At 38.8% G+C, this 21,930-nt stretch overlaps 2 protein-coding genes across 9 annotated transcripts; one reads left to right on the top strand and one right to left on the bottom strand.

Annotated features, from left to right (window-relative positions):
• Window positions 1-31: 31 nt before the first annotated feature.
• LOC117821047 (ceramide synthase 5-like) lies at window positions 32-9,728 on the bottom strand. Of its 2 annotated transcripts, XM_034695061.1 has the most exons (11): window positions 9,495-9,728; window positions 9,212-9,418; window positions 7,867-7,969; window positions 7,529-7,659; window positions 6,410-6,467; window positions 6,227-6,277; window positions 4,965-5,057; window positions 4,375-4,503; window positions 3,817-3,923; window positions 3,515-3,671; window positions 32-699 (listed from the first exon to the last, which is right to left on the bottom strand). In XM_034695061.1, the coding sequence occupies exons 2-11, from the start codon at window positions 9,385-9,387 to the stop codon at window positions 565-567; spliced, it is 1,140 nt and encodes a 379-aa protein (XP_034550952.1). In that variant the 5' UTR covers window positions 9,388-9,418; window positions 9,495-9,728; the 3' UTR covers window positions 32-564. The 2 variants fall into 2 exon arrangements, with proteins under 2 accessions (XP_034550952.1, XP_034550951.1); XM_034695060.1 differs by having other exon boundaries at window positions 9,212-9,728.
• slmapb (sarcolemma associated protein b) lies at window positions 9,277-21,845 on the top strand. 7 transcript variants are annotated; one of them, XM_034695054.1, is made up of 13 exons: window positions 9,277-9,615; window positions 11,136-11,170; window positions 11,954-12,003; window positions 13,336-13,523; window positions 13,843-13,902; window positions 15,961-16,089; window positions 16,193-16,267; window positions 16,365-16,667; window positions 17,013-17,283; window positions 17,432-17,603; window positions 20,228-20,362; window positions 20,839-20,926; window positions 21,325-21,845. In XM_034695054.1, exons 5-12 carry the CDS (start codon window positions 13,851-13,853, stop codon window positions 20,920-20,922), a joined length of 1,221 nt encoding a protein of 406 aa, XP_034550945.1. In that variant the 5' UTR covers window positions 9,277-9,615; window positions 11,136-11,170; window positions 11,954-12,003; window positions 13,336-13,523; window positions 13,843-13,850; the 3' UTR covers window positions 20,923-20,926; window positions 21,325-21,845. The 7 variants fall into 7 exon arrangements, with proteins under 7 accessions (XP_034550945.1, XP_034550950.1, XP_034550944.1 ...); XM_034695059.1 differs by lacking the exon at window positions 11,136-11,170 and having other exon boundaries at window positions 20,839-20,918; XM_034695053.1 differs by lacking the exon at window positions 11,136-11,170.
• Window positions 21,846-21,930: the final 85 nt, after the last annotated feature.

Below are 21,930 nucleotides of genomic sequence, written 5' to 3'. Positions count from 1 at the left end.
TCCTTAACAAAATAAAAGGTATCACACTTTCATCACTGCATTTATTGCAATAATGTTTTATTAAGAAATCTTTGGCATTTTAATGATATTTGTAATATATTCTGAAAGGCAGATGCCGTGATTTGTTGAACAGCTTTAGAATATATTACAAGTTTCACTCATAAAAATCTATTTACATGTACAAAATGAATTCTGACAGTTCTGACAGCACTTTTTAACTTTAGACACATACACACACAAACACACTCACACACACACACTCACATACAGCGAGGTGCAGACAGACAGACAGCACACATTTTTCTGTCTACCTCTGTAAGCAAAAAGCAGGTGTAAACCTCACACAGTGTAAACCTGACTCAGTAAGACAATGCCAAGTCTGTATATAACACATGGAGTGTCTCTCTATTTAAGTTACCTCCTCGTTTGAATTACTCAGCAAATCTTTTGGAAGTAAAAAAAAATAAAAAGTTTCAAGTCTTCATGAGGTGACAAGGTGGGTCACACAGGCACGCAGGAGATGAATGAAAGCCACACTGGAAGAAAAGATCTTGCTCAGGGGACTCAGTGGTCGTGAGCGTCTCCGTTAAGGTTACCATTGTGACCGTTGTCCTTTGGTTTTAGGGTTTGAATGGGAGTTTTACTCTTCGTCTCCTCATCTGAGCTGCTATCGACATCACTGCGGTCATCTTTGGAAACCTGTTGAAACAATTGAGACGTTGAAATCAAATAGAATAATGAATGTGGTTAAACCAAGACAGAGTGCACATAAATGCTATGTAGATCACGCTTAAGAAAGCACTGGAAAAATTAAAAACAAAGGGTCATCAACATTAGGAAGATGTACTAAATAAGAACACCCAGAAATCTACCCAGTCCTTGTCAAGACATTTCAACAAAATTCAGCCAGAGGGAAAGTCAGGGGGTCGCCAAAGTCTGAGAAATGTATCAGCTGGCAACAACAAATATCTGTACAAATTCTTACAGGGATAAGGAGATTATTCCCTGGATTAAGAAGTGACAATTTTGACCTGCAGGTGGTGTAACATGAAAAATTTGTGAATCAATGAAGTCCAGATTTAATCCTTTGGGGACCAGTAACGCATGAAAAAATGCCATGGCAATACATCTGAGAGTTGTCAAGGCATTTAACTTTAAAACAGTTGGAATATAAAAGGTCATTTAAGCTGGAGTAAACATCAAGAAATGACAGAAGTCAGATGTGGGTTATTCTCCAGCAACCATGGATAGAAAGTGTCGCACACTCAGGTTCCACATGTACTTCTCTCTGATTTGATGATGTTTTTGCCCTCTGGCCTTCTTCAAGATCCTTTCATACTGAGTGACAAGCATTGATCTTATTTAGGTCACCCTCTTACTCACACATGTGCAAGTGATCAGGTAAACAACCTCCAATATCATGTCGGGAATTTCAACAAGATAAGCCTGCCATCAATAAACCTACATACAAAGTATGATACAGCCGATCAAATTATCCCTCAAGTCAGAAGAAAGAAAGTTGGTCACTTTTGCCTTGTATCTATATATCTATTAGAATTTCCATCCTTGGATGGAAATATTTGAAATAAAGTATATTATTTTTTATTTAGATTTTCCTTTCTTCTCACTTGAGGGAGAGTTTGATTGGCTGTATCATATGGGGCTCTTGGTTTATTGATGGCAGGCTTATCTTGTTGATGATTCCAGCATGTTGTTAGAGGTTGTTTACCTGATAAACTGCCCCAGTGTGAGTTAGAGTGTGACCTACAGAAGATCAATGCGTTTCATTAGGTATGTAATGATCTTGATGAAGGCCAGAGGACAAAAACATCATCAAATCAGAGAGAAGTACATGTGGAACCAGAGTGTGCAACACTTTTTCAGCATCTCACAAATCCATTGGTGTGCTTCAATCAAGATCAAATTAAGAGACACAGACTGTTTTCGAAACTGCCTGCTGCATACATACCTACTAATGTAGTAGACAGTAGGTGCTGCCTACTACATGCTGTGTTTGAATTTAGTATGTCGTATGACTATTCTGTTCGATCTGTGTTGCAGTATGCTTTTTTTCAATACCACTATCATATAAGTATTGCACTTTAGCTTTTATTGAAAATAAACTGGTCGAATAATTTTCTGTTGCTCTCATCAGCAGCCTGCTTAATAATCTGCTCTATTTCTGTTAGTCACCCTGGATGTGGGATACCCAACAGTGCTTCAGAGGTCACTGAATTTCCTGTTTTGGAATTCGGAAGTAAACAACGGACAAGCTGATAGCGAAACTGCTTCTTTAGCATCACTTCTGACTTAAAAAGGAAGGAAGGGGTTTATATGGAATTTAACAATTTTCACAGCACCTAAAAACGGAGTTCCCCCCGTCAAAAAAATAAGAGAAAAGAAAAAGCGTAACGAGCGCTGTGCATTGTGGGAAACAGTACGTGAGGCAGACTGGTCCGATGCATGCTGAGAAATTTTCCCAAATCAGTAGACATCCAGGGAGTTTTGGCATACTGCAGATTTTGCTCTTGTTCACATACTTCATACTGAATTTTGGCCAAATCGGTACATACTACTAGTATAGTAGGCGGTTTCAAAAACAGCCAAAGTGACCATCACTGTCGATGTCCTCCTGCTGTGGACGTTCCAGACTCCAGCTGATACAGACGTGCTGGACTCTAGCAGAAACATCTTCTAATACTCGTCTCATCACTATCACTACTCCCTCTCTCTCTTATTCTCCTCTATCCCTCTTTCCAGACCCAAATCGGTCGAGGCAGATGGCTGTCTAACATGAGTCTGGCTCATGGTGGAGTAAGTTGGGGTAAGACCATAGACTGTATAAAATTTGCACTTAGGATCCGTGACGTCACCCATCTGCTTCTGAAGAGCTGTTTGAGGCCAATCGTTGGCGGCAGCCATATTGCTGCTGTCGAGCCAGTGTGACGTAAAGAGACGGGCTTTGAGCTTCCTAGCCAACAGCTACAGTGTTCCTGCAGTCAGCTGTGCCTTTCATTGGAAGACTCATAATCTCAATATCTTCGAAATTGCTGCGTTAGAAAAAAATTCACCCCCCGTACAGTGTGTGCCGATGGAGAAATGAGCTATCCAGACTACACTCGTCTTTTGTACCAGGCTGTAAACATGTTTATTTCTGCTGTAAAGATCGTCTTTTTACAATTCATGTGTATGTGACTTCCACTACTTCCGGAGCCAGCCTCAAGCGGATCCTCGATGAACTGCAGTTTTTAGCACTTCCGCATTGGACTCATATTTTTAGACCTGAGGTTGCCGCTTGGGTAAGACTGAGTCTTACCCTGTCTTGGTGTTGGGTCTCTGTTCATAATTTAACATAGAGTGGTCTAGACCTGCTCTGTTTGTAAAAGTGCCTTGAGATAACGTTTGTTGTGATTTGGCACTATATAAATAAAGATTGATTGATTGATTGATGATTGAATGTTGTAACTATGCCACCATAAAGACTGAGCCAAATAAACAATAAATATGTACTAACCTTTCCCTTGAATATGGCTTTGATAGCAATGCGAGCGACAAGGTAGAACCAGATTATGTGAAGAACCTGCAGCACCAACAGCAGGCCATTGAGCAACCACCAGGCCTGGTACGGGCCGACGATCTCCCAACTCTCAATCAAAACACTGTGAACAACCCTTCAAGAGAAACACACACATACAAAGGTCAGTCTGTGTTGCAATATGTTCTTTTTAAAATGAACTTAAGTATAAAAATGTCTCAAATGGATAACTAGACAAAGGTTTGTAATTGGGTATATTAATGAGTCCTCATGTATCTCACCAGAAAGGGTAGATGACTAGCCGGGTGAAGAAAAAGCTTATGCTGAACACCACAAACAGGCCATCACATAGCCTCTGGTACTTGGCATAGTTGGCCAGCTTTGCAGCCTTTGGTGATAAACAAAAAATTAATCATTCACAGTTATACAATATCACAAAGCAGCTCTGTTGTAAATTGCAAAGTCATGAAATCCCCCTGTTAAAATTACAGACAGCAAGCCACTAAACTGAACTCACACCTACTTTTATTAGCATACACTCCTACAACTACATTTCAATGTCACCTTGTCATGGCAATGCAAAGAACACAAGCATGTTTTTCTTTTTCTGTCAGACAGGTAGTACAAGTAGCTCACAACCACTTCTACTGCCGGTCAATGACAATGTGTAAATTAAATGCCAATGAGAGATGAGTGCTCTGTCAGACAGGTTGTACAAGTAGCTAACAGTTGTGTTTGCCTACAGCTTGTTCAGCTTTGTGTTGCTTTGCTAAGTTGTGCTTGTTTGCTTTTTGGAATAAGCACCATGAGACAAATAAAACTTCATTGAGCTTCTTTACCTCGAGAAAGATGTCAGATGCATCGTGCACACACATGACCAGAGTGCCAACTCTTAACATGTTGTTGGCATAGGAGAATGTGATGAGCATGATGGTGGCCAGGTGGTGGACAAGCATGATGAAAAAGTCCTGTCATCAATGAAATGAAGAGACATGATGGAAGGAGAGAGAGAGAGAGAGAGAGAGTGGTAAGGGAGGGAATTACAAGTGTGTAAAAACACCTGCAGCTGGTGAAACAATGATTTAAAGGAGAAAATCCTTATTGCCATTGTCTTTGTGACTTCATCTAGGGATGTTAGCTACAATAGAAACTGAAAGGCACGTATGAACACTGGGATAACATGTTGACATGAAGCTACCAATAAAACAAAATGCAAATATATGTGACAAGGCAGCGGTTTATGGTCTAACCTGTTTCGCTACAGCGCATAGACATCATGAGCTAATCTAAATACACTTGATACACGTAATGGTGTGAAAGTGGATATGATACGATATGATTAGGAAAAGCTGGCAAAACAATTGTGACATGTCATAAAGTTTTAGGGCCATTGGGTGGTAGTGCAATAGTGTTGCGGTTGTTGACTCACCTTACGCTTAATATCTATGAACTGGGAAAACATCAGAGACCAGTAGAAGGCCAGCTCAGCTACATAGTAGTTGAACTGTCCAGGGCTCAGAGCCTTTGGGGAGTCAAGCAGAAACACTGTTACTAAATATGCAGCCACACCCACACCAACCTGCTAACATTATAGTGCTGAACAGTTGTCATAATTAAGGCAGCATACTTTGATTTTACTGTTAATAAAAAGAAATATGTATTTCTTCTCTTACTGGATGCTGTGGTAGTGGTATGTGACCATCCCTCTTTTATGTGTGTGTCTCTACATATTCTTGTATGTGTGTGCAGATTACACGTATGCACACTTACATACTTGCATACATGCATACCGGTTTTCCGTCTTTTGTCTTTCAAGAGCCCTTCTGAGTAATGCGCTATAGTTACCTCAAATACACACTGTTTATTTCTTGTGTAACTCGTTGAACGGACAAGTTTAGTTTGTGTTGTGTTCTTGTCTTGGTTGAGACTTTTAAAAGTCGTCTCAAAACGCGCTTTTATTCATTAGCTTTTAACTGCCCCTAACCACACTGGCTTAGATACTCACTGAACTGTTAATTGTATTTCTTGTCATTACTGTTGTTATTATTAGTTAATTTCATTTTTTTATTATATTAGAATTCACATATTTTCATTTATTTTATTATTTAACTACTATTTTTTTTATGTAAAAACTACCTCTGCTACTCACCACTGCACTATTATCATATCATTTTAGTCTGTACATATTAGTCATGCCTTTTTGTTGTTCTTGTATTTATAGCTGATGTTATTGTTATTATTATATTTTTATTTTTATTATATTTTTATTTCTATTTGTATGCCTTATTATGCCTTGTACAAAGAGAGCACAGTTTACCAATTCATTGTGTATTCAAGCATACCTGGCCAATAAAGATGATTCTGATTCTGATATTGCTCTCTTACCACTCCTCTTTCCCTCTCTCTCCCTCTGTTTGTGTGATTTTTATTTTTCATTTTCTCTTTGTGTTCCTCATTTTCTGTTGTAAAGCACTTTGGATCAACTGTGTTGCGTGTGAAGTGCTACATAAATAAAGTTGATTTGATTTGATTTGTTGTCTCCTTTCTTGTTTTTGTTTTGTTTTGTTTGTTTTGTTTCTTTTATTTAAAACTACTCTTATTTTACTGAAGAACCCATCGAACATATATCTGTATGTTTCAAAACTCAATAAATAAAGTTGTGAAAAATAAAAAATAAAAATAAATATTAACCTGAAAAGGATAGTTGTGCCAGCACTGTCGGGTATCCCACATCCAGGGCGACTAACAGAAAGAGAGCACATGATTAGGCTGGCTGCTGATGAGAGCAGGACCGAAAATTATACAACCAGTTTATTTTCAATAAAAAGCTAAAGTGCAATACTTAAATGATAGTAGTATTCTTATTCAACTCACCACCCACAAATAGCGAATGGCATAGATAAAAATCCCCAGGTAAAATGTGAATCGCCACCTGAGCAGAAAGAAAGAATGAAAGAAAGAGAAAAATAAGGAAACGAGAAAAACATGTTTCCTCTTTGACAGACGCCATTCAAGTTTACAGTTATGCAAACACCTTTGAGGCTGTTCTTGGGTGCAGCAATGCTTTGAACTGCATGCTAATGTCAATATGCATACTGAATTAGGAAAGTAGAACAACTTGTTCCTTTCTTGAAAAACATCCCTATGGTCTGAATTCCTTCTAACACACATTCAAGGCTGGATTCTAACTACAACATGCTATGGTTTTTCTCTGATTACTGCACTTAATGGAGCGTTCAAATATGATTAAAAAACCACTGTGCTTACAAAGGAGGATACTATAATTTCATGGTACAGAGTATAATTCTTCACACTTGTTGATAATGGTGTTTTTATTTGCTGTGGTTAACACAGAAATTGCCATTAGTGTCCGTGCAGCTTTGACACAATCATTGTGTTGTGAATGTGTATCGTACTCGAGTGATCGCCGCTATCTAAAAAAGTCATGATAAATAAAAAATACACTACAGATGGGGAGACTAAAGTTGCCAATCAGAAGCTGGAGTCCTGTCATTTTTATGGATGCAACACTTGCATGTTCACAAAATAATGCTAACATTTACTTTCCTCATGAACTTAAAAACGTTTTATTTTATTATTTTTTTAAGTTAGATTTTTGGCCTTTTTGCCTTTATAGGACAGCTGAAGAGAGACAGGAAATGTGGGGAGTAGAGAGTGGGGAGATGGTCGACCGGCCGGGCCCCATAAACTTAAAAACTTTGATAAACTTTGATGTGGAATGGTGCTCTGGGAACCGTTAAGGGAGCACCAAAGTTAATTCAACACAGTTATAACAAGTCAGTGGGTGATCACAAGAGCTCCTCTGATGATCATGAAAGTTTAGAATATCTTGCTACATATTGTTGAGAGAGTTCTGTTGACCAACAGATGATCAAATGAAAGTTTACATATGTTGCAAAGCAGATACATGTCGAATCAGTATTTGGTGCATCTCATTCATCAGTTTTGGAGAAGCCTTAGTAGGGAACCTACATGCTCTCACAGAACTTTTTCTGCGTACTGGGCCTGTCCTGGTTTCGACGGACTCGAAACCATCTCTGTATTTTCCGAACATCCCAGTCCAGCTGTTTGGAGAGTCCCTCCAGTTGCCTCGTGTCTGGAGACTACAAAGAGGTCAAAAAAGAAAATCACTTACTTCTCATAGTCTCTACTTCAAAAACCACAATACCAGTAGGTTTGACACACCACATTAAATATTTACTAAATGTATCATTATGCCTCTGGTGGTGTATTCCAGAGCAGCAACATGTATTCCAGCATGATGAGGAACATTTACACGACTGAACAGCACAAACATGGGCCCTATGTACCGTTTTGGACCGATACACCCTCTCCAGAACATCGTTGGACTGCGCTTGCCGAGGCGCTCCTGCCTGGATCTGAAGTATGTGGGCACAGGGCTTGGCCACTAGCCTGTACACACACAGACGGAGGCAGAAAAAGAGAGAGAGAGTGAGAAAAGGGCAGGGAGGGGACACAAAGATGGTGTGTTATTAATAGAGACATTTAGAAAAAGCATATACAGAGGGAGACATTTAGCACTTAGCAGGAGCAGTTGAACTATTAACCTAACTGGCCTCACTGACATGAACTGCATAGCTTTAGCAGTTTTTCCACTAAGTTATGCTTAACATGCATGTATGTGAGTGACAGAGTACAATAGGTCCTATAGGGGAGACACAGAAGGAATCCTGGGGAATGTAGCACCTAGTCTAAACACTGGGTGATGACCTATCATGTGAGAGGGTGGGAGACAGAGAAAATCAGGAGGGATGCCTCTGAATAAAAAACTGATGTGTGTCACAAGATCATGTGGTTCTTCTGGTTGAGTGACCAGTGTTCAGACTCAAACGTAGAACCATTTATTACATTTCAATCTTGCAACATAAACCCACTTATCTGGAGTAGGTTTCCTAATGTCAGCAAAAGACTGACTAGAAGTACAGACTGGACTTCGGCCTGCCCTCTCATTGGTTAATTCGCTCTAAATTAAAGATTTACCAAAAGTTAGGGCCTCTTTATGCATTTAAACTAAAATTGGCTATAAAAAGACAACTTTCTGCACAGTGCAAGGACTGTTTTTGTAAGTCTCAAACCCAGACTCAGTTTCCAATGACCACGTAAGGAACAACACTGTGTGACAATTATGCCAGATCTGGCATATAGCTGCAGCACCAATTATATGACAGCAGTCTATCATTGCTCAGGTAGGTACACTGGTGTCTCAAGCTAGTGAAGGTATTCTCATGTCACCACAAAAGAATGCTGACAAACACTTTAATTAAAGGATGAAGCAAAAACAACAGTGACAGTGACTCCACTTGAATGAAAACAAAACAAACTGAAGTTGTTTGTCAAACACTGAGGGAGGGAGTCCCATGAGTGAATCAAAAGGGGGATTATTAAAGTGGATTTGCATTATTATTTCTTTTACAACCAACTGTGTTACTGTGATAGCTGTGCGTGTTTGCTGGAAGCACATGATGGGGCTAAAGAAAGTCTGCACCCACCACTTTCCAGATACTTTGTGTTCAACATGAATGACTCATATGTTAGGATTGTATTGTTGCATGCCCATTTATGTAGCAATGTTTCAGCACAAGATAACATCCGCCTCAGACAGAGAATTACATGAATAAAAAAAGTCTATATTACCTTTCAAATAGTTGTCTTAGTAGAAACACTCCGACGGCCAGAGGCAAGGCGATGTATATGTGCCTCAAATGGGGATACTCCACACCAGGTGGTGGACGCTCCAGGTCCGCCCATGAGACATTTTCGGGAAGCCAAAATCTCTCACTCCAAAGCCAGGCTGAGATAGAGGAAGTCATCGGGAAGCAGGGAAAAAAAAAAACTCCAGACCTGTACTAACACAGCGAGGAAGGTTAAACGGGGAAACTTACTTTTCGCACATCTGGTTGCGACTTACTGAACTCACTGAAGCCCAGACTGCAGTGATGTTGCCACCTCCTCCCTAGCTGTTCGAGCTGTTCGAGCTAACTGAGGATCACTTCTGCTTTACTGCTTTGAGTAAACTGCACGGACCGCTAGGTTGACACGTAAGGCTGCACGTCGACGCCCACAAGCACACACTGTTGATTAGGCAACTTTGAGTGAAGTTTTCCGCCCTGAAGATGAACATGCTTCCTCTGCAGAGCCCGTGAAAGAGACAGCCTCTTTAACACATTTTCCATAGCAGTAGCGATAACTTCACCCTCTGTTTGTAGTTAGAGATAATCAGCTGTAAATTAGCTTTGGCTAATTAAAACTAAGTTTAACATGTTTTGGAGTTTTTGGTGGTAAATTACAGTGTCTGAATTAATGTTTTCCTCCGTACATACGTATATTATACGTATATTATACGTATGTACGGAGGAGGATTAGGGCCATTGAAAAAGAGAAAAATTAAGGTCCAATTTTTTTATTATTATTATTATTATTATGAGAAAAAAGTCAGAATTCCGAGTTTAAAGTCAGAATTCCTTAATCTCGGAATTTTTACTTTTTTCTCAGAATTCTGTCTTCAAACTGAGAATTCTATCTTTAAACTGAGACTTCTATCTTCAAACTGAGAATTCTATCTTTAAACTGAGACTTCTATCTTCAAACCGAGAATTCTGACTTTAAACTCAGAATTCTAACTTTAATCGCAGAATTTTTACTTTAAACTCAGAATTCTGATTTTAATCTCAGAATTTTTACTTGAATCTCAGAATTCTGACTTTTTTCTCAGAATTCTGACTTTGATCTCAGATTTCTGACTTTTTTCTCAGAATAATATACATATTTATATTTTAAATTGACCTCAATTTTTTTTAATCAGTGGCCCTGATCCTCTTTCGTACGTATGATATTTACTATTAAACAGAAAATATTATATTATTATTATTTTAATGATTTCAATTATTATTTGAATAATTGCTTTATTTATCTTATCTAATTATTTAATTATCTATTTATTTCTAGCATTCATCTGATCTGGTTAACACAGCCTTATTTTAACTTTTTTTTCCACTATTAGTTATTTTATTAATTTTACTGTATTGATTTGATTTGATTTTTAAGTATTTTATTTATAATCATGCCTTTTATAATTTTACCATTGCTGTTGTTTCCTATGACAGGTGCTATATAATTAAAGTTGAGTTGAGTTGAGTTGAGTTGAGAAACAGGGTAAATTTAACATTAAACTATTGCCTTATAAAAAAATATATATTTATCAGTCAGCAGATCCAGAAACATTTACAACTTTAGCTCCATAGACTGCCCAGCTAGCTAGACAGACCTCTGTGAATGAGAAGTATTCAGTTTACTTAGAAGTCAATACATTTTACTTTAAGGAATTCACAGTTTCTTCCTCAAAAACAACAACACTGAAATAACTTTTTTTTTTCATCAGCCTGTCATTTAATGTTAGTTGACACTCATATATCACTTACACCTAGCTCAAACAGCTCACTTAATTAAATTCCACATTCATAAGTGCAAAATGCTAATTTAGTTAAATAATTATCTTTTTAAAACTATTGCAACAAAAACTGCACTCTATAACTTCTTATGAAAGCTTGTTTCATTGCAGGATAGTGCTAGTTGTACTGGACTGAGATAGCTAAGGTAAGATGAGCTTAATAACAGACTACAGATTACAGATAAAGTTGTATGTTGTACTCAAGAAAGAAATCCAGTGCACTGTTTTGACAGGATACATTCAACCATATCAAGACACGAGTATACTGAGTTCACAAGCAGGTTTTTGTTCACAAGTTTTAGAGAACATGTCAAGTAGGTTTGAGTTCAGGTTGGAAATGAAATGGTGAAAACAGAAAGGACAATGACAGTTATCCCAGTGGATTTTGAAGACTTTGACTAAAAGGCAGAAGTTAGATCAGTTTTATATATCATATTGATCATACGATTCAGGGCTTTAAGTGTTAGTCATTAATTGGTTAGACTATTTCCTGCAGAGCCCCATGTTATGTAAAGGCGGTTCATTTTCAGATCTGTTATTGTGGGTTTGCCCTTCAGTTGTCTGACTGGAGAGCATTTATTGCGTGCTCTTTAAGAGCCTTAATCCCCTTAACTGAAGACAGGCTATTTAGTGCTTTCTACAGTGGAATGACACCGTCTTGGGATGGCAGAATCAGGTTTGTGAGGATGGTAAATTTTAATGAGTGCACACTAGATGGTCGGAAGGTTGATTATTGACTCACAATATGTCAATGATTTGCAGATTTCATTTGTAATGCTCATTACCAGCATTCCTTGCCAGCCAAGGTGAAAGTCTCAGGCTGGAATTGGGTCACAGAGCAACATTAAAAAGCTGTTTTGAGATTACATTTATGACATCTTGTGTATAAAGTAGAAACTTAAGTATCTTGTATGTTTTTATCCCCTCAGATGTTTTCACAGTGAATAGGTGGAAGAAGATAGCTGAAAACAACCCAGTTGTAAGTTTTATACTGTGGAAATTATGTAAGATATGCAGACTATTACAGCCAGTTGGTTAATTGTTTCCTGTTTATGATAACAAGTGTGCACTGTTAGAGTAGGGCGAAGCATTTTATCTTTTTATTTTCTCTCTTATGCGCTCTCTTATTCTCTCTCTATGAAATTGCACTGATCAGGGAAAAAGTTACATTTACCTTCTTAGCTGTTCATGTAATTTAGCTTGTGGAAGTATCATCACAATGACACAGCATAATCACCCAGTCAATGATTTGTAATTGCACAGCTTTGAATCAGAATTTGAGCAGATGAAATATTAGTCTAGGATTATTGCATCAGTAAATAGGCTTTTAAACTAATTAGAAAGTAGGTTAAGCCCACAGGAACAAAGTGCTGTACAGTGCAGACATTAGAGGGAAAAAGAAAGTTAAAACAGGAAACTAAATATACAAAAATATATAATAGGGAAGTCCAACACCAACAGCATCTAAAAAAGTACACTGAAACCTGAAAGGCACTCAGACTATTTTAAGGTACTTTATCCTTTTATATTCTATTAATTTGTAATTTCACTTAACAAACAATGTTCTCTAATATATGACCGCACATCGCAGTTTATTAAACCTGCATCACAACCTGCTTGTCCTTTGTGGACTACTTCATAAATTATTTAAAGATTTTCTGATGCAACCTTACAAGTTATAAAAGCTTGTGACCAGAGTTGCACATTTTTTTTGCTTATATATTTGGAAAAGCACTGTGATGTGCTTTTCAGTTTGTCTCACTGCTTAGTTTCATTACCTGGGTTTTACCTCCAACCAAATATTCCAGAGCATGATGTCTGTTACTGTCACATGCTATATAAATCAGCCAAACAATACATTCAGGTTTTCCCTCTTAGTAGTTAAAGCACAGTCTCACCCTGAAGGATAACATGCAGATCTCAGCATAGAGTCTGTTTATTTTAGATTTTAAAGCGATGAATGATTGGTATAAAGAACAAAACAATAGAGGAGGTGAGTGTAGAACATGCATGACACACACCATTACACTGCCCCCCATCAGTCTGTGTCATCATGTAGATTTTCACATCAGTACCAACTGACCAGCAGCTCAGCTCCCTAAACAAAACCTCTCTGTGTCAGCATGCAGCTGCAGCTTCCGAGATGCCCTACTCGGATGCATGACCTAGAGTGCAGGGGCAGGGGACTGCAGCCACAACAGAGGGGGGTCAGGGGTTTCTGCACACTTGACTTATTCATGTCTAGCATAGCATTTTAACCTCACTCCAGGTATGTGTCAACATATTACAGCTGGTTCTTTTCTCTCTCTAGCTTTAGTGCAACATTAGTGTACAGATCTAGCAAACAGGATCTGTCATCCTCTTAGTGTCCCCCTCCCCACTTGCTTGGGCTGTTCCATTTCGCATGTGAAAAAATCTGATAGTTGGAGAAGAGTTCTTCATGTCAGGGACTGCTGTAGCCTCAGCACACTGGTTACTGAAGCTCCTGGATCACATCAGGTAATATTTGCTTTTAAATGTCATTATCCATGTTTTTTTTTTCCTAGGTTTTCTGTGACCTAATCCTCAAGGGATATTTCTCCACAGCTATGTAGCTGCTTCTTGCAGGATAATCTGTTGTCTTTATAGATGAGCATGCTTTTTTGTGTTTACCTTTAGGAAATAGTCAAATCCTTAATCATAACCAAACCAACCACAATCCAACCAGTGTGATTTAGCTGTGTTTTAGAGTGTATTAATGTATTTGCATGAACTCTTCTTTGTCTGTTGATGTGGCATTGTGTTTATATACAATATATATATATTTTTTTCTTGTCAGTTAAGCAAATGGATGAGAAAGAGCTGAGTGACCCCCTGAATAACCTATCACTCATCCAAGGTAATGTAACAGTGTCATTTATTTCTGCACATATGAACAGACTTAAATGGGAGTTAATGCTTTGGTATTGTTTTCTGTTTAGAATAGCTTCTACCTTACACAGCTCATCCTGCTACCTGATGGTGTAGAGAGAGCAAAAAGCATGAGTCACACTAGAAGAGACGCTTTGTAGCCATTAGGGGCAGTTGGTTGGCTTTAGAGCTTACAGTGCTGTAGATGGCCTTGTTTGAAAGGCTGATGTCTCTTCTGTCAACAGCTTATTAGAAGATGGAGTCTCTTTGCACAGAGGGCACATCAGCTGACCGATGAGACATATAGAGTCACTCTAAAATAGAAAGCAATGGATTGTTCAGTCATCGTATGTGAACTTTAAAATCAACAGGAACAGTCATGTCAAAATGTGAACGCAAATTCAGTGAGAGAATCAATTTTGCATGATGAATGACTTTGCACTGCTTCTCTGCACAGTTTAAATTAAGCACAAAGCAAACAGTGTGCTCACTACAAAGGTATCTCAGTCCTTTTTGAAAGGATGTTGACATTTGTAAGTTTTGGTGACAGGCAGCTTTTTCTGTAGCTGTAAATTGAACACTCAAGGCAGTTAGATAAGAAGAGACTCGAGAAATACTGCTGGTATTCAGTGCAAAGCAACGCTAACCCTCTGAATTAGCTAGAGAACGGTGTCACATGCATTGGAAAGGAAACCGACAGCGGGGAAAGATAGAGCATGATGGCTCTAGCCTTCAGCACTTGAGCTAAAAAAAGACTTTCTCCTACATTTTTTTTTCTCTCGTCACTTGAGGCAGTGTGAAGCCCAATATCCCCCCAACTAGTCACCAAGTTATTTTTACACTCATTCTAATCTCATCATTACTTTGTCAGGTGTCATAGTCTGTGGCATTAAGACCCAGAATAATTGCTGCAATGTCTAATGCTACTAAAGATAACACATTGAGCGCATTTGTCTGAAATGCTCTTGTTATCTTGTGCTCTCAAGGGGACATTCATCTTTCACACAAACTGAGCACAGACATCCCCACGTACAGTTAACCCACTCACATTCTAACCCTCACTCATGCATATGCATGCATGTCGGTTCACATAGCCCTCACACAAACACATGCAGGACAGAGCACAGAGCCTTTGTCTGGCACACAGCAGGGTGGTCATGTGCTTGGGTCGGAGGGTGACACCAACCTCCTGCATCCAGCACTTGCTTCACACCCTCTTAATTTTTAGAAACATTTATCAACACTACAAGTATGTGTTTGTGTGGTTTGTATTGCAGAGTGTTTCTGCAGACGTGCGTGCCAGACACCGTGAAATCACCACGTTCATGACAAATGCAGCTTTTCACGGCAGTCTCGGCCCTCTCATGTCGCCATTTATGGTCCACATGCTTGACCTGTCCTGACTCTTGTTTTCCTCTCTGCCAAATGCTTCAGCATCAGATGAGGTCATCTCTTTTTCAAGTCATGCTAGATTAGAGGATCAAAATATTCACAGTGCACTGCAAAGCCCAAAGTATTTGCATAGTTTGTTTCCACCTCCAGGAAACACAACAGACGCTTGACAACCTTGGCAAGTCCGTTCTCTTTGTTTATTGTTTACAGAGACTAGTGGTTAGCAAGGAGTGTGCATGTGCCAGAGGCTCGTATGTGGCTGGGTTAATCACCCATTTGGAAAGAACACTTGGATAGAAAATGCAGATAGCGCAGTTGTGCCTATTTCTGGGTTAGTAATTAGTTTATGTAATAGTCCTGTTCAGATATCATGGGAAATCATCTAGTATGTCAGCCCTGGTTAAATATTTGGGACTGAAGCACAGATAATGTGGTGGAATATAAAAGCTGTACTTCTATTTTTAAAGTATTAAATTACCATCATTACTGCTTGATTTATTATTAGGGTTGACACTGCACATTTCAGTGTTTCTGTAAGCACTCCAGTGACTTTGCAAAAAGATGAGAAACTCTATCATCAGCTGGATACATGTCATGTTAGGAGAGAGAATCTTCCTATTTGGGTGATAATTGATATTCTGTATTCCATCATCAGATGACTTGACCAGGTCAAACATGGGGTCGTCTGGTGAATCAGAAAAGATTATCCAGCGCTTGAATGATGAACTCCGGGGAGCCCAGGAGCTAGCTAATACTGAGAAACACAAATGCTTGGAGCTACAAGGTAAAAGATAAAGATATTAGATGTTTGATCCACCAGTGGGCACACACACACATACACACCAACAACCACATGTGCAGGAAATAAAAGTAATCCTTTTTTGTAGGTGTCCTGGATGAAGAGACAAAAGAACATAAACAACAAGCTGATGAATCTGCAAAACAGATAAAAATTCTTCAAGGTACATCTTTGTGTTTTTGTTTGCAGTTTTGAGAATTTGTACATCCTGAAATACTCGTCAACATGTCTAATCGAAACATTGTGTATGGTTTTGACAGGCCAGCTGCGAGAGCTCCAAGGAGAAACCAACGCTCTCAGGGAGCAGATCGATGTTTCTTCCAGTTCACGCGACGAGCTTCAAAGCGCACGTGATGAGGTGAAGGCGCTGAAACGTGCCCTGGAGGCAGCCACGGCTGAGCGGGATCGCGATGTTGCCACTATCCAGACTAACCTGTCAACCGTGTCGAAAGACCTCGACAAATGGCGTCAGGCTGCAAACAAATACGAGCATGAGATTGACAATCTCCAGCGGGACCTCCAGCAGCAGAGCAAACAGTGGCAGAAAACTGCAGAAATACAAGGTACTATGATTGCAAATACAAAAAATGGTGATTTTATGTGGTAACAAGGATGCTGCATGTATCTTTTGCAAAATTTTGCTTCAGAGCAAGAGTTTTTAAAGAAGAAGAAACCTTAAGGTGAAGAATTGAAAGTTAGTTAGTTAAAGATAGTTGCTCCATGATCTTGAAATCTAGCTCTTTTGTTTGCAGCAGAAGAGATGTATCTGCATACTCAGATGTACATCTCTCTGTCCAAGCATGCTGAACTATCACCCATAATTAAAATATGCTTGATATATGATTGTCTTAAAGCTTAATTAAGAAAGGAGCATCTGCTCTGTTACATAACACCTTCTGCCTCCACAGCTGGTGAGCTGCAGTCCATGCAGGTGGAGTGTAATGGCCTTCAAAAGGAGTGCTCTGTGCTGCGATCTGAAAGACAAGACATTGTGAATAAGCATCAGAAGGAAAAGAGTGGCCTGCAAAGTGAGTGTGCTTCACTCAGGGCTGAGAAGGAGGAACTCCTCAAGGCTCACCAAAAAGAGAAGGCCAGCCTGCAGGGTGACTGTGCAGCACAGCGCTCTGAGAAAGAGGCCGTGCTGCAGAAACAGAAGCAGCTGGAGAAGGACCTTGCCAGGTCAGTGCACTGGGATCTCTACTCTTTACCCCCCACCTTTGTGCTCCTCTTGTCTCTGTTCCAACATCTTTTGCGACACAGCATAACACAAACTCCTCTTAGTATGATGCTTCACCTATTGAACTCAGTACTGTTTTGTTTCTGGTAGTTCGCATGCCCAGAATGCTGAGCTTAGCAGCAGCCTCAAAGCCCTGGAGAGATCCCAGCAGGAGTTGGAGAAGAGGCTGGGGGCCCTGCAGATCCAGCACCAGCAGGATAGCACCAAACTGCAGACCCAACTTGATGAAGCAGACAGCCAGAGCAAGACTCTGCAGAGAGAGGTTTGTTTGTTTGAACCATCTACTTTGCTGCTGTAACATTGTATATTTCCCCGTTGCGGGACGAATAAACGAATATCTTATCTTATCTTAAATCTTAGAAGACATGAATCATGCGTCGAGCTGCTTGGACCCACTCCTAAGAACCACTTTTTTTTTTTTTTCTAATTTATTTTTTATTGAAATTTTGCATTAAACATTTTGATGGTATATACATCATCTCTACCTTCTCCACATAATCTTTAAAATCATAATTTCTAAATCACATATATACCGACGGAATTAAATAACATAGAGAAACTAAAAGGAAACTATGTACAACAAAGGAGTAGTCTTTTATTTACTTATAATATATTATAAAACTAATAAGCAGTGTAATCTGGTCTATGGAGGGTTACAAAATTAACCCATTTCCTCCAGTTAGCAGTGAACTGCTCTGACCTGTGATTAACAAGCGCTGTAGTCTTTTCCATGTTGTAAATGTCCATTGTAATGTCCATCCATCCATCCATTTAGAGTTGGGCTCTCCTGTATCAACCATTTCCTGGTTAACGCCTTTTTAGCCGCAACCAGCAGAATGTTCTTGAGATACTTGTCTTTTTTCAACCAATCTTGAGCTATAATCCCAAAATACAACATCTTGATCTCAAGAGGCAGCACATCTTCAAAAATATCTTGTAGGGCATTGTGTACATCTCTCCAATAGTCATTAATAACAGGGCAGTCCCACATAACATGGGAGTGGTTTGCATTTTGGCTACTGCAGTTCTAAGAACCACTTCTATGGCTTAGAATATTTCTTACCTCTAACCTGACATAACAAAGTGTCTTAATTAGCTCATAATTGACATTTTTTGACTGTAGTGGCCCAAATGGGGTACCACATTAATTTTCTAAGCTTAATTCTTTAAGTGCTCAAAAATAAGATGTACAATCAAAGATAAAACTTAAAGTTCTAACAAAAGGAAATGTGATACACTGAAATGCAAGAAATGCTACTAGCAGCATGTTGCAACACAAATAGCCAATCCCAGCTAAAGATGTGAGGGTATCACCAGGGGTGGCCATTCAGATTCATCAGGGGGAACATCCTGATGTTTCCCTGTATTATTGTTTAGTGTACTGTATTGAAACCTGAGTTACATTATTTGATATCCAAAGGGTTTTTATCCGAAATCATATTGATCAATCAATTATAGCAACAAAACGTGGAATCATATAGGCCAAGCTAGGTAGCTTGTTCTAATATCTAATTCATATTTATTTTTCAATGGTAGTAACATTACTTTTAATTGTTGTCTGTTTTTAATTGATCATCATTCTTTTAGGGTTATATCTTTTATTTGCTTGTCATGCATTTTAATGTTTCTTTTATATACTCGTCGTCATTGTAAATGAGGGCTTGCTCTCAATGATTTCCCAGTTTAAATAAAGATAATTATAATCATATGGCTTCAACATTAGCATATCTCAGATGGTTGGCACAGTATTTTTTAGATGAATATATCCTTTTATTTTATTTTGATTTTTACACAAAAAAAACATTGAAATCTGTTAACTGACTTGATTTGTTGCAGGTTTTTTTTGTTTTTTTTGTGTGTCTGTATATATGTGTAGGTATATTTATATGTGTTTACACACAAGTATGTTTCTGTATCCATGTCTGCATATGTGTGCAAATGCATATTTATAAAAGGAAGGGGGGGTGAATTGTATTTCTCACTGTCATTGTCGTACTACTTTTTCAATACAAAGATTTTGAAAAAAAAGCAAAAAAAAACCCATTGAGGTAGCCGAGGTAGCAGCCACACAAAATCAGAAATACATGGAAAAACACCACATGGAAAAAACACAACAGCTTTTTTTTTTTTTTTTTTAAAGGAAGACAAGAGTTGAAGGACAAATCTTGATCAAATAGGACTCCTAGATTCCTAGCAGAGGTGCTGGAGGTAATTTTTCTATGCAGAATCAACTGCTAAAAAACAATAACAGGCCCTGAACCCATCACCTTTTGTGATTTTAATTAATAGTTACCCAGCACAGGGCACAGTGGCAACCATCACATCTGACTAATGATCACAGAACTGTCTTAATGGTATTGTTGTTCTAAATCTGATTATTTAAAGTCTTTAATGATCCTGAAATGACTGAAACTCACAGATTTATAGTGGAAAAACAAAAATGTACCTTCAAGCAGCCTGCAGTACAAACAGTTCATATTTTTGGTCCTGCTGTCAGTCCACTCCCTTTCAGGTTTAACAGGCTGGATGGGGATCAGCGGCTGTTTTGACACTTCCATAGGAGGGGCACTGTTGAATAGCAGAAGGCAGAGATGAAGTAATCCTTAACCACAAGTCATTTATTGCAGTGTGTTGTCACCTTCACATGATGAATGAAAGTAGAAGCTAAGTGCTCTCACAGTGACTTTCTTTAAAAGGGTGAACATACTTGTCCTGCAAAGCCCTGGAGGACAAAGGGCATGGGAACCTTTTACCACCTTTCATCAATCAGCAAAACTCACAGCCACTTTCAACACCAGTATGCTCCCTTGATTGCATGAGAATGCATTGAAATGAAGACGTTGTTTGATTACTTTTGATTAAGATAATTCAATTTTGTCCCTGCAGTATGACGAGGCTAAGACTGAGCTGTCTGACCTGAAGGAAAAATATGAAAAGACCGAGCAGGAGAAACAGTCACTTACTGATGAACTGGAGGGGTGCAAAGCCAGCATGAAGGAGATACAGGAGAAGGGAACAAAGGTGAGTTCTTGTCAAACACTAAAACATGATCTACTGATCTAACAAAGGAACTTATTGTTTGAGGCTTAATATTTTCATAGACGCATGAAGTCTAGGAATTTTGATCTGCTATTAAGAAGCAAAACAGCACCATTGCTTTGATTTGCATAAGAAGCAGTAATCTTCAGTTGTAATAGTTTTGGAAGCATGAGCTTTGCTTCACAATTTGCACAAAGAGTATAGCACATATTTTAAACTCTGCAGTCAGAAAAGCTGAATATTTGGTTACATTCAAAACATACCTGCTCCTCTTTACTCATCCATTGTCTTTTTTGACTGTTGCTTTCAGACATTTACAGCCGTGTGTTACTTTGAGACTTACACAAACACCATTTACAGACACAGACTACTGACTGAAGGTTTTATTAATGAAGCTACACCCAACTAAAGTATGTCCCGTTACAGTTGATCACTATAATATCCCTTCCCTTCTATAGAGTTCTCTTTTGCTGCCTGTTCAAGCCATAGTCATCGGCCTTATCCTGGCTTTGCTGTATTGGTGCTTCGGCGCATTGTGGTAGGAAGGTACACATTACTCCTGTCAAATCGGCCTACATCTTTCATTCTCATAATTGTCTTTTAGATTATTGCATGATATAATCAGGTTTTCCTTGTTCCCCAGAATGCCTTCCTCGGGGGAAAACTCCCAAAATTGACGTCTAAAAGATTCTAACCTCTAATCATACAGCTCCAACATCTGACATCTGTTTGTCTTGTCTGGGTGGCTAATGCTTAACAACTGTTTCTCTCAGTTGGCTTGGATGGGCTTAATCTTTACCTGAGAGAGCTAACTCGCATTCTCTGTGCTCTGCATTGGCCTCATTGGCAAGCTGCGTCTGTCAAATCTTTGGTGATCCTTGGGACGTGTGAATTAATGTGACAATGCTCATGTTTCCATTTTCCGTGTGGCCTCTATTTTTCAGAAGCAGTGGATGATCTGGGGGCCTGTGGTCGCTGCAGCTCTAACAGCTGTGACTGCTGTTGCTGTGCTCTTCAGGACCTGAGGGCAACGTACACACAGACACACACGCATACACGCACAAACATAAGTGAACCCATATTTTTCATCAGATTTTCTCTGCACTGAAACTGAAAAACCTGCCCTCTTATCATATCTACGCATTCAATTCGGAGGGCTCTTCCTTAACACTGTTTAATTTCTAAGATGCTCTATTTTAGATGACAGAGAGGTTAATAAAAGAATGTCTGTTTTGTGGGCAAATGAACTTGTTTGTTTGTACGTCTATTACTTGAGAGAAATCTAGTCAGGTTGTTTGCTTTGTTTGTTATGGTGACTTATAGGATTATCTATTAATGAATGTAAAGATGCATAATTAATTCTGAATATATATATATGAAAATTAGATGGACCACCTGGAGTTTAGACCTCCCTAATTGTAACACATCTCTGTAACTGTCAGAATAATAAATATTGTCAAACTAATGCAGCCCCTGATGGAGTGTATGATGAATACCAAAGATAATATCCCAAGAAATCAAATGGATAGTTGTTGTGGGTAATGTTAAGA

Source organism: Notolabrus celidotus, chromosome 11, assembly GCF_009762535.1.
Source record: "Notolabrus celidotus isolate fNotCel1 chromosome 11, fNotCel1.pri, whole genome shotgun sequence".
Lineage (NCBI taxonomy): Eukaryota > Metazoa > Chordata > Actinopteri > Labriformes > Labridae > Notolabrus > Notolabrus celidotus.
Note: the sequence above shows the minus strand (reverse complement) of the source record. Positions and strands in the feature narration are given on the sequence as shown.